The sequence below is a fragment of the Cervus canadensis genome, chromosome 7 (assembly GCF_019320065.1).
Source record: "Cervus canadensis isolate Bull #8, Minnesota chromosome 7, ASM1932006v1, whole genome shotgun sequence".
Classification (NCBI taxonomy): domain Eukaryota; kingdom Metazoa; phylum Chordata; class Mammalia; order Artiodactyla; family Cervidae; genus Cervus; species Cervus canadensis.
In genome coordinates, this window is record NC_057392.1 from 90,254,362 (window position 1) to 90,266,433 (window position 12,072).

The 12,072-nt window shown below is 35.8% G+C and overlaps 1 protein-coding gene across 3 annotated transcripts in view; it reads right to left on the bottom strand.

The window, feature by feature from the left end:
* The window catches only part of EIF2A (eukaryotic translation initiation factor 2A), a 36,097-nt gene that overhangs the window by 14,421 nt on the left and 9,604 nt on the right, over positions 1-12,072 (bottom strand). For 2 of the 3 annotated variants that reach the window (XM_043474030.1, XM_043474031.1), the window contains exons 2-9: positions 11,371-11,440; positions 8,455-8,529; positions 5,807-5,925; positions 4,659-4,758; positions 4,332-4,414; positions 1,230-1,303; positions 943-1,087; positions 623-739 (exon numbers count right to left, since the gene is read on the bottom strand). In XM_043474030.1, the coding sequence (XP_043329965.1) occupies positions 623-739; positions 943-1,087; positions 1,230-1,303; positions 4,332-4,414; positions 4,659-4,758; positions 5,807-5,925; positions 8,455-8,529; positions 11,371-11,440 (783 nt within the window). Of the gene's footprint in view, positions 1-622; positions 740-942; positions 1,088-1,229; positions 1,304-4,331; positions 4,415-4,658; positions 4,759-5,806; positions 5,926-8,450; positions 8,530-11,370; positions 11,441-12,072 lie in introns of those variants that run through there. The other variant, XM_043474032.1, reaches the window with a different exon arrangement.

Consider the following 12,072-nt stretch of genomic DNA (forward strand, 5'->3'; position numbering starts at 1 on the left):
ACATGTTCAATTCAAAATAAAAAAGATCACCGAGTTGCAGGAATTTTAAAACTATTAAGTTATCTTAACTCCTTGAAACAAGGTACAAGGTGGCTAACACTCTTCAGTTCTGAAGATGCTGCTAAACCCACGAGATCAACTTGTTGTCATAGTTAGTTAAATAAGCTCCCAAAGAGCTAATACAGCGGAATTACCTCACTCAGCAAGTTCCCTACTCAACTTGCAGCAAAACTAAATCAACTAATTGGATTCTGTCAAAATACAGTGTGTTTGGGGATGAGTTAAATCCCTTAATGAAAATAAATTTTATCTTAAAGGTTGTTAAGACATGTGAGTTCTATCACTTGATCAAGAACTTAGATGTGGACTTCCCCGGTGGTCCGGTGGTTAAGAATCTGCCTTGCAATGCAGGGAAAGTGGGTTCAATCCCTGGTCAAGGAACTAAGATCACACACGCTGTGGAGCAACTAAGCCGGTGTGCCCAACTACTGAGCCTGCGAGCCACCATTAGAGTCTGTGCCGCAGCTAGGACCTGATACAACTGGGGGAAGAAAAGGACTTGGATGAGAACATTTTTGTGGCGCGGTATTTCTGCCCATCATCGACTCGGCCTGACACTCACGTAACTGCACCACAGCGCTCTCTCCGTTTGTCCCGATGTAGTGCAGCGTCTGCTCCCCGTAGTAGGAAGCGCCCGTCTTGTCAACATCTGTGCTAGCTATTACCAACACAGCGGTAGCTAGAAGCATAAAAACTTTAATTAGGTTTAAAACATAAATTAACCTAACGTTGATAAGAAAAACATTAAAAAGTGTAACAGACCATATGTAAATTTTCAATAAATAAGTACTGGTAATTTTTCCTTTTTATATACACACAGGAATATAAGTCTAAATTAATGCTTGATAAACAAAATGGGAGATAAAAAGATATTTATCATACCTTTTTTATTCCATAGCATTGTGACCTTATCAGCCTTAAAGAAACTTTTATTGGCTAAAGCTGCATGAGGTTCATCAAAGTTGGGATACTGATATAGTCTAACAAATGAAGGTGCACCCTTACTTCCTGGAACATAGACAGCCACCTAAGATACACAGACATAAATAAATACTTAATTTTTTGAAGCATATAAACTAAGATGGACATGTCTTTAAAGTCACCGAAAACTAGGAAAAGGTTTAATCTCATACCATTCCACATGAACAAACAAACACATTAGCAATTACCTTGTATGGTTGGGGTCCAGGTGATAACACAAAATCATTAATTTTTTTCAAATGCAATTTATTTGCAATTGTGTCTAAAAAAAAAAGTAAATGGTGTTAGGTTCATGAGCGAAAGCTAACAGATATGTATCAAATTCTGAATACATTATAAAAGGTTAACGTAACTAAACACAAAATGTAGTCTCATGTAGGCAAGGCAGAGCTACATGTAGAAAAAGCATGGGGTGAGAGTGAGATAGACCTATGCTTGAATTCCTACCCAGTCACTACTAACTGTGTGACCTTTGCCAAGTAAGAGAATCGCATACTTAATTCCTAGTACACAGTGCCAGGCACAAAGTAGGTATTAAAGAGGTATCAGTTCTCTTCCCTTAAACCTCAACTAACGTCGTCTTAGAGCCCATCTGATGGGAAAGATGACTCTAGCTTGCTACTGTAGAATGTGGATGTGAAAATCCCGTAACTAACATGACACACAGATCCCTAACAATGATAATCACAACAATAGCAACAGTAACAGTGGCTGGATATGTGTTGGATGACTCCTCTGTGAGGCAGTAGGAAACCTCGTTACCAACACTGCTGCTCTCACAGTCAATGGGGTCAAGAGCTATCCCTCTCCCTTTGTTCAAATACAGAGGTCAGCAGCTGTTCAAAAGCAGCACAGCCGGCTGTTAAACTGGCAGCCCCCCCCTCAGCATGCTCATGACGTGGCGAGTGAGGTCATGACGTGGGGAGTGAGGTCATGACGTGGCGAGTGAGGTCATGACGTGGCGAGCGAGGTGAGTAAGCAGGCTAACCCCAAACCAGCGGGGCAGGTTAAGTCTCACAAGCAGGAAACTGAAGGGTACAGCTAAATGACTGTGTGGACGTTATCAAAACCGGCCTGCACACCATCTCTGGTAGATGTGAACACTTTCTAATTCCCATTCTACTTCCTCAACCTAAAACATGGTTATGTCCTGATAAACCCACTGTGAGTTGAAAATATCGTAAGTTGAAAATGCATTTAATACACCTGAGGTACTGAACATCATTGCTGAAGTTAGACTACCCTAATGTGCTCAGACACTTAATGTTAGTCTATAGTTGAGCAAAATCATTAAACACAATGCTGATTTTATAATAAAATGTTGGGTATCTCATGTAATCCATTGAATACTGAACTAAAAATGAAAAACCTAACGGCTGTAAGAGTCCCGAGTAGCTGTAAGTTTATCAGTTGTCGACCCTTGTGATCACGTGGCTGACTGGGCGCTGTGGCTCACTGCTGCTACCCAACACCATGTATCATACCACATATTTCTAGCCCAGGGAAAGATCAACACTCAAAGTACAATTTCTACTGAATATATTTCACTTCCATTTTATTATAAAGTCAAAAAAGATAAGTCAAACTATTTCAAGTCGGGGACTGTCTGTACTGAAAATGTTCAGTCACCAACAGAATGCTCTAAGGACAAAAGGAGCTGCAAAATTTCTTCTTTAAAGTATTTTTCAGTCATCATGTTACTGGTGTTATATTGCTGGTACTGCTATGCTAAGAACATTATGTGGTCGAGTAGAACAAAGCAAATGAATAACAATGTGCATGTGCTATTCTCAAACTATCACCCCTGGTAGCCCAGAGAACCAAATTCTCAGCGTTAGCAAAAAACAATACAGATGAAAGATATGAAAAAAGAAAAAAAGGAGTAGAAGCAATGATCAATCAACACAGTAGCAAAGAGAATCCTCTACACCCAGACTGTAGTCTCTAAATACCATTTTCCACCAAAAGAAAGCAGAGTGTACTAGAGAATTGGCTGATTACAGGTACACAGCAAGAAATAAACAAGATAACCCTAGAATGACTTGTCCCACCATACAGCAAAGAAGTCATTAAAGACCAATTACAGGACAATTTAAGCATTAATAAGAAGAACTTTTAAAATGGATTAATCATATATGTTCATTAGGTTGGGGGGAGGCTAACTTGTCTAAGGGATCTAGTTGCTAATGAAAGAATTCATTTCGTTAAAAGTGATAAAGGAAAAGAATATTTATCTTGCCTTTCCAATATAAAAAGTACCACTAGGTAACCAAATAGTAGAAAGGGGAATTCTCTTTATAGTGGTAGTATAAATTAACAAATGAGATGAGAAGGAGGGAAACTTTAGTATCAGCGATTTCTAACCCTCATGAAATAATGGATCAAGGCACTGAATATTAACGCCAATTAACTAAACAAAATAAAAGACAAGGAGACTTCAGGCACTTCTTAGCAAAAAAATACTGCCTTATGACGATGCAGTCTTGCCCTCATCTCTCCCAAAAAGAACTTGAAACTGACCAGCTCTAGATTCAAATAGCTATTTACAGGAAATAGATGAATATGGTAAATTACAGAATAGGATACAAGAGCAAAACTTAGACTATGGGAAGATATATAATACAGGTAACTTTGTTTCTAAAATAATAAACTGCAAGGGGAAAAAAAAGAATAGAGAGGAAATCTATATTTAAAGAAACTTATATATATATATATATATCAACTGTAATATGAAAGACCTTATCTAGATCTTGAGTTTTAAAAAACTTACATTTGCAATTATTAGAAATTTGAAACTGACCAGATATTTTATAATCTGTGATAACAGTATTATGACTACCTTACTGAAATATTTACAGGTAAAATTATATGATGTTTATGATTTGCTTAAGCAGAGTAAAAGGGATGGTAGGTGAACAGATGCCTGGATGAATAAGGACTGGCAACAGGGTGATGATTACTGGGACTAGGTGTCTACTTTTGTGTTTGAAATTCTACATAATATTTTAAAAATTTGTATCACAGAATTTTAATGGCAACTAAACTCAGTAAGAGCTATTCAAATATATTAATTTAGCAGTAATTAGACAGTAAAATTTTATTATAAAATAGCATCTTTGTGTTATAACATTTTACTAGCATTTAGACTTGAGTTACTCAAATGAATTCCTACAACAGCAACTGTTAATAAAAAAACAGTATTTAGGAGAACCATATGATGCCATATAAGGCAATAAAAACTGTACATATTTATAGTAAATAATAAAATTATTTCATAAATCTTTCCATACTAAAGTTGTTGTTTTCAAAAAAGTGAACTTCGTTGTTAACATTTCGGGCACAGAGCGTTTCATCTTCTGACCAGGAAGGACACCTACAATGAAGAGCGAGAATATAACTGTAACATGTTGACATTTATGATACTGTTTACCATTTAAGGGAGAATACTCATAAAGAAAGATAAAGATCTTACTCTATCACATTTCCACATGCAAAATCCTTAAAGATCTAGACTTTGATCTGACAAGTTATATTCTAAATTATATCAGAGAAACAAACAATATCCAACGATATTCAAAATATTTAAAAATAACTAATATTTTAAAGCACTTATTTACCAATTTTGCATCTTTTTCTGAATGAAGGACTTCAAACATGTTCCAGTTTTCACATCATAAAGTTGCAGGTTGGGTATCCCAGCTGTATCATCTTTAGAAGCTGCCATAAAAATAAAATTTTTTTTGCAGTAACTGTCTCCTAACACCAGTAAAAAGATTTCATTCTTAGAAAAAATTTCAACAAGATTAGGTAAGAGGTGCTTTAAATCAACTTCCCCCTCTAACTTAAATCATAGATTTAATCATTCATTCCTAAAGCCATGACGCTATGACAGTTGTTTGAGAAGTTCAGTGTTTCTGAAATGAGTCAGTTACTACAGGTTTTAAAATACTTAGATCTCTCGTTGTTCAGTCTGATGTGGTTTGCTGCTAAACAGATTAAACTGTCTTATTATGAAAGCTGTGCCTGTAAGTCACACACATGAAGAAAAATTACATAAAACCACTCATAGCTCTCAACTGATTCTCCAATTCTCTTTTACTTACTTGGAAAACTAAGATTCATTACAGTCCATGCCTCTTGGAAGAACAAACTCAGAAGGTTTATAAATCAATAATGAACTACTAACATATATTTATTCAACAATATCCACATTATTACAAAATGATTTTTTAAAATAAGCTCTATACTAGTGCCCAATATTTTATTACACATCTACAAAGCAGTTACATAAAATGCTCATATAAAGCATATTAGATCTTTAATTGTGCCAGAAAATGGCACACCATTTCCTGTCATACCATCCACATTTCTTAGATGATGTGTCTACTATACTTCCTCTTTCATTTATGCTTATATAAAACATTTTTTTATTTTAAAGTTCATTGTTATTCTTAATTTTTGAGATCTTCTGTATCCAGTGATTATTTATAAAATTGTATAAAACTTATATAATTTATAAAATTTATAAAATTTTCCCTTGAGCTTTTTCTTTTCCTCTATCTCATGACAAATCTTCTAACTTGAAATCATTTAAAGTACACTGTATTTGGGGAATGCAAGATTCATTGTCGATTAAAAACATTCTTCAACACTGCTTAGTATTATAAAGATTAATTGCCTTCCCATAAGGTTATACACCTCTCTTTGTCCCCCCACTGAACTGCACTGGTCCTATCAGAATCCTTTCCAACTGGAATATACTTACTAGTATAAGGCTGCCATGTTGCCAGGACAGTGTTTTTTGGCGAGAACTCAAGGCAAACTGCCTTTGGAAGGTCGAAGGAGTGCAGCAGGCCCTTGGTAGTGACACTGATGACATTTATTCTGGTTTCAAAAGAAATGACTTCAGCAATGAAATACCGTTTCACAACAGTCAGCACTTACAAAGCAGTCACGCTTCTTTTTAAATGCAGGTCACTCTGAAGTGTTCATTTTTCACAAAGATCAATTTTCAGTTAGTTCTAGAAAATATCCAATAAATACTCTAACATAAAAAAGTGTATGTTTTACCAATAGGCCCCTATTTAAGGCTGGTGTTGGGAATTAAAATAGAATTTTCAGGAAGACATAATAGATGATACCACCTTTAGCCAAAAAGGAAATAACAGGCCTTTGAGTGAACACAGTACGAACCCACAGACAAGCAAAGGAATATCAAATTCAAGAGAAAACAAAAAGTATATTTTTTAATTTGAGTAAATGGAAACTGCAGCAGCTGGGGAAACCATCAAGGAGAGCTTTGATGTCTATTAAAATCTCAGAAGCATTCTCCAAAAGACACTACTATAAGAATTATCATGATACAATAAAGACAAAAATGACAGTAACTGTATATAAAAAAAGCAGTTTCCATTTTTTGGAACATTTTCTATGTACTATGTTCTGTTTTAACCACTTTATGTACATTTTCTAATTTAATCCTCACAACAATCTCATAAAATAGACATTAACATCTCCATTTTACAAATGGTGAAACTGAAGGTTAAAGAAAAAAGTGACATGATTTGATGATTTGCCCAAGATCATACTACTAATAACTGCCAGAGCAAGGCTTTGAAACCTGTTTGGCCTGACTTGCTCTTGAGTAGTCCTTGGGATTAAAAAAAAAAAAAAGATATTCCTTCTCACTGAAGAAATTCCTTATTTTGTTCAACTCAAGTTTGAGAACACTAGGTTAGGATAAGCAAAAACTACTTAAACACACAGATACACATGCTTACAACTGTAGATTCTTTACAATTTACTATAAATTACATATTTTAGAATTACATGAAGGTTTTTTTTGTTGTTGTTAGCTTTGAAGTTATTCTTAGTTTAATGAAGGGTGTATATTTTAAATATGCATATATTTAAGGAAAAATCAGCTATAGCTTCTGACTTAATGAACCATGGACTCAGCAAAGACTACAATCAATACACTACAACTGTTTCTCTTGCCCCAGGAACAATATGTATTGTTGTGGCTGCAGCACCTTAAGGAAATAAATACTAGAGCAAGGTATAAAAAAATCTATTTAAAAAGATGAATGGACACAACATATGGGGACATAGTAAAAGGATTGAGTTGAATTCAACAGAAAGCAAAGTGGAGATAGGACATATAAAATAATTAATGATAATTGCCAAAGTGAAAATAAACTTACTCCATAAACTCTAAGTTATCAGAATAAAGGATATATCAAAAAGATAATAGGCAATGAAAAGATGTATGGTATATCCTATCAGATAGTAAATTTCTATCAACTTATTACCCAAATAGTACAAACTGAAATATGGATTTAAAAACAATACAACCCAACAGGTTATACCTAAAGAAATAAGTTGAAAGTACATCCTTTCTTTTGAGACTAAGACTGTTAACATTGTGAGTAAGACCCAATATAATTACATTCTTAATAATTTGAGAGTAGTAGCTTGTTGATTATGCTTAGTAACTTAAAAAAAATACTAATGAACATTTTTATTATAAAAGTGAATCCTGCCAGCTACTTATAGTTGTAGAAGTGAATCAACTAATTCAACAATCTTTCTAGCACTTTTAAAAATCATGTGTTTAATCCAACTTGACATGATAGTCGCAAGACCTGAGAATATATTACCATGGTGTAAGAAACATTTAAAATGCACTTTTGAAACTCATGTAATCATCTTTCCCTTTAAAAATCTAAGCTGTTGTATCTGGCTAAACACAACACTAAAATAACTTTAAATCAAGCAACAAATATTCAGGCATTTTTCCTGGTTCTGTTAATTAAAATACAGTGACTACGAAAAATGGAACAGGATTCGTTTTCTGAGTGAAATTATGACACTGAAATCTAAATACTTATTTTTCTGTAAGACCAATTTTATAATCTGATTATTTTATGTAATACAGACTATACCAAACATACTTCTGAATAACTTATACTTAATGACATGCTGTTATCTACAACAAAATTAATAACAATAAATACAGCTGTTAAGTAATTTAACAGCAAAAATATAAAGTATCTAAGACAAAGGAGCAAAGAGAATTATTCTCTAACTATTAATGCAGAACTCAAGAAACCCTAACCAGTAATTTAGAGCACTGCTTAAAACAAACTCTTGGCGTTAAATTAATAGCCCCTTTTCATATGTTCCTTTTTAATTCTAAGAAACTAGAGAACTCAAACAAGTGTGACACATAAATAGAAACTAACAACTCTGGAGATGTTCTGTGGAAGTTATACTGGAGATAATACCTAATTGCACCAAGACTATAAAGATGGACTTTATAAATGACATCCAAATACATGTTATTCAAATAAAACAATTATGTTTTATATTCATGACATATTAAAAAAAAAAGTTATATAAATAAACACTAACTTTTCTCCATTGCCCCAGGCAAACAAGGTCCCATCTTTACTAAAGGTATAGGCTTTGCAATTTTTCCCAGATTCTCTGAAAAATGACAAGGAAAAAAAAGCTTAAATTAATAAACATTAATACTTTAAAAAAAACCCTAATCAAAAATCCACAATCTTACTAATTTAGTGACTGAGAACTTACATAAGTTTTAGAAAATAATTCCAACATGCTTTAGTTTGTCCAAAATACTTTCTCTCTTAAATGTAGCATTGACTACCACTGTAAAGTAAGCTGGAAATCGATTTTTATACCAACAGATCAATCTTAAGTAAGTAATGGAGCCCTTTGGGGTGAATAACTAGTTTGTCTGAAAACTCAAAAAAGTAGGTGTATGTGGAAACTAGGAGTTCCCAGGTGGTTCAGTGGTAAAGAATCTGTCTGCAATGCAGGAAACCTAGGTCTGACCCCTGGGTCAGGAAGATCCCCTGGAGAAGGAAATGGCAACCCACTCCAGTATCCTTGCCTGGGAAATCCCATGGACAGAGGAGCCTGGTGGGGCTATTACCATGGAGTCACAAAAGAGTCCGACAGGATTTAGCAACTAAAAACAAACAACAACGTGGAAGTTACCAGCTGTCAGTTCTTTTCCTGAGACAGCTGAAGGATTTCAACACAGCTTTGTAAAGAATTTCCCAAACTACCAGAGTAACAAAACAATGGTGGATACAATATCCTCAAGTAGCCAACAAGTGCCCCTGGATTTGAAAGACAAAGATCTTCCATCAATTTCTCCTGTGCAGACACAGAAAGTATTAACAACCAGAAGAGGATATTCACATTAAATAAATATGGATGCAGTATTGTGTACAAAAACTAACCTGTGGAACTTGGACTTCTTGGCAATCTTCTATCAAATGATCAAAACTTTAAGCACTGTATCTCTCAAATGGAGATGGCCACTGTGAGTACAACTCCCAGAGATAATGAAGACCCATAAAGAAATGTGTGTGTGTGTGTTCAGTAATGTCCATACATGTAGTCACAACATCAGATCAGAATTTTGTAGCTAATAAATATTTGAACTGCCAGATAACAACACACTGAGAACTCACCAGTACACTCCTTCTAAACAGGGCACTATCTTTGCATTAACTCATCTGAAGATGACATCTGTGTTTCTGCAATCACACAATAATGCCCAGATCTAAAAGCCTGATCAGAGGCAGGTTTTTAAAAATCTTCATAGAAGGTAAATACTACACTGTTCCTATTGCAACTCACCAAGAGACACGTAATGTCTCCTTGTTCTACTCTTAGTGACGCTGAGATTGTACTGGACTCATTATGCACCTCCTCAGATCCAGCGAATCCTTCCTGCTCCCAGGCGCCAGCCATTCAAGGAAGAGACGTGGCCACCTCATCTCCTCACCACCACTGGTTGTCTCAGACTCTTCAGGAATGAGGGCCACATTTCAGCACGGCTTCCATTACACCTACTGCAGCAGCAGGAAGAGGGGCACTGGCACTCAGATTCAGCCCAAAGAGATCAAAAGAGACTCTGGCTGCAATCAGTTCTGTACCCACCCTCTTAATCATAGGCTGTTCCAAGGCACAGTGGTTTTACACAACCTCACTGGAGAGATGCTGCATGACCAAGCAGCGCGGCTGGGTTTTGTGGGCGGAGGAAGCTCAGTGCGCCCTATTGTGTGTTCCTTTCACCTCCTTTTCTCATTTCCCTCTCTCCCTCAGTTCTGCTGCCTTGGGACTGCACACCCCAATGAAGCGCAGCACAACAGCTTTAATACAGACTCATTTTCTAAAGTGGTACTTTTCAAACATTAATGTGCATACAAATCACTGAGGACCTGGTTAAACTACAGATTTTGATTCAGTAAACTGAGTAGGGCCTGAGATGTTATATTTCTGCACTGACTCGAGGTGTTGCTCATATAGTTGACCTTGGGCCCATATTTTCTGTAACAAGGTTCTAGAGAACTGGATCTAATAAAAAAATCATCAATAGAGTCAGCCGATGGCCGTCTGATTATAAAGCTCCCTATCAACAGTTCATCTAACAGTTTCAGCATCTTTCGATGATCATTTGCCTAGATCAGTTGTTCTCAAAGTGTGGTCTCTACACTCAGCATTAACTGGGAACTTAAAAATTCTTATTCTTTGAGGCCTGACCCAGATCTACTGAATCAGAAAACCTAAAGAGGCAACAGTATCCTCTGTGTGTTTGTGTTTTTAACAAGCTCTTCAGATGATTCTGAGGCATGTGACAGCCTGAGAACCACGGGATAAAGAAATGGTGATTATCTAAGCCCAACTTTCCTTCTGGGTTTACTACTGCTTTATAGATAAGTTTTCATCACCAATAGTTTGGTTTCTCTGAAAAAGTTTGTATAGGAAAGGTAACATAAATGCCTGACTTTTTTCTTTATCAGTTTTCAAAGTAATGAACAGGATCCCATCAATGTCTAATACTGACCAATAATATTTGGAAGGAGAAAGATTTTGGAGGGAATATTTATATACTTGACATGCCTTAATTTTTGGTCATTATTCTCCTTAATCCTCAAATTGTTCTCCCTAAGGTTGGCATGAACTCTTCCAGGTTGACTCCTATCATGGTTTACCAAAATCCCCTTAGGCTGAAATTTAATGAAGATGACAGGCAGTGGTCTGACTATCACATTCACAAGTTTTTCCTCATTCCTCTAAACCTCAGGCATAAACTAAGTTACAGTGTTGTCTAGACCTTTTAAATGCACTCAAGCTATTGTTTTCAAATCTAAAGGTCATTTTTTTGGATAGAGAATATGCATTCTTCCCATCTTCTGTTAATATTATATGATATGTCCCAAGAAACTAGCTTATCTGTTCTTTCTTTTTTTGTTCTCTATAACATCACTCAACAAAATAAAACCATACCTTGGGAACACTGTGCTTTCTGTAAAATGTGGTGGTCCATTTACCATGTACAGCCCTTCTGATCCTCGGACTAAAGGAAGAAAAGGGAAAGAATTACCATTAGTTCGTTAATAAATACTCAGTCATCACAAATGTTTAAAAAAGTGAAAAGCAAAAAAAAAAAAAAAGTGAAAAGCTTCCAATCAAAATACTAATAAAATCACCAAACATTTCATGGAACTATTGAACATCAGCATTAAATGGGTACATTTTTCTTCCTCTTCTGCATAAAATCATGTAACTGCTGGGAAATAAATAGGTAATGCAAAGGCTTGAATGTCTGTTTCTCCACAAAAGGCTCATGTTGAAACCCTAACTCCAATGTGATGGTACTTGGAGGAGCATTTCAGAGGGTTATTAGATCACAAAAGTGGATTCCTCATGAGTGGGATTAGTACCCTCATAAGAAAAACACAGAGGATGTGTGAGGCTATAATACACTGGCAGACAACAAACAAGAAGAGGGTTCTTACCAGAACCTGACCACGCTGGCACCCTGGGCTCAGACTTCCAGCCTCTAGAACTCTATCTTCCGTTGTTTACAAGTTACCTAGTGTGTGGCACTTTGTTCTAACAGCCTAAACTGACTAAGGGGCTTCCCAGTTGGCACTAGTGGTAAAGAACCCGCCTGCCAATGCAGGAGACATAAGACATGCAGGTTCA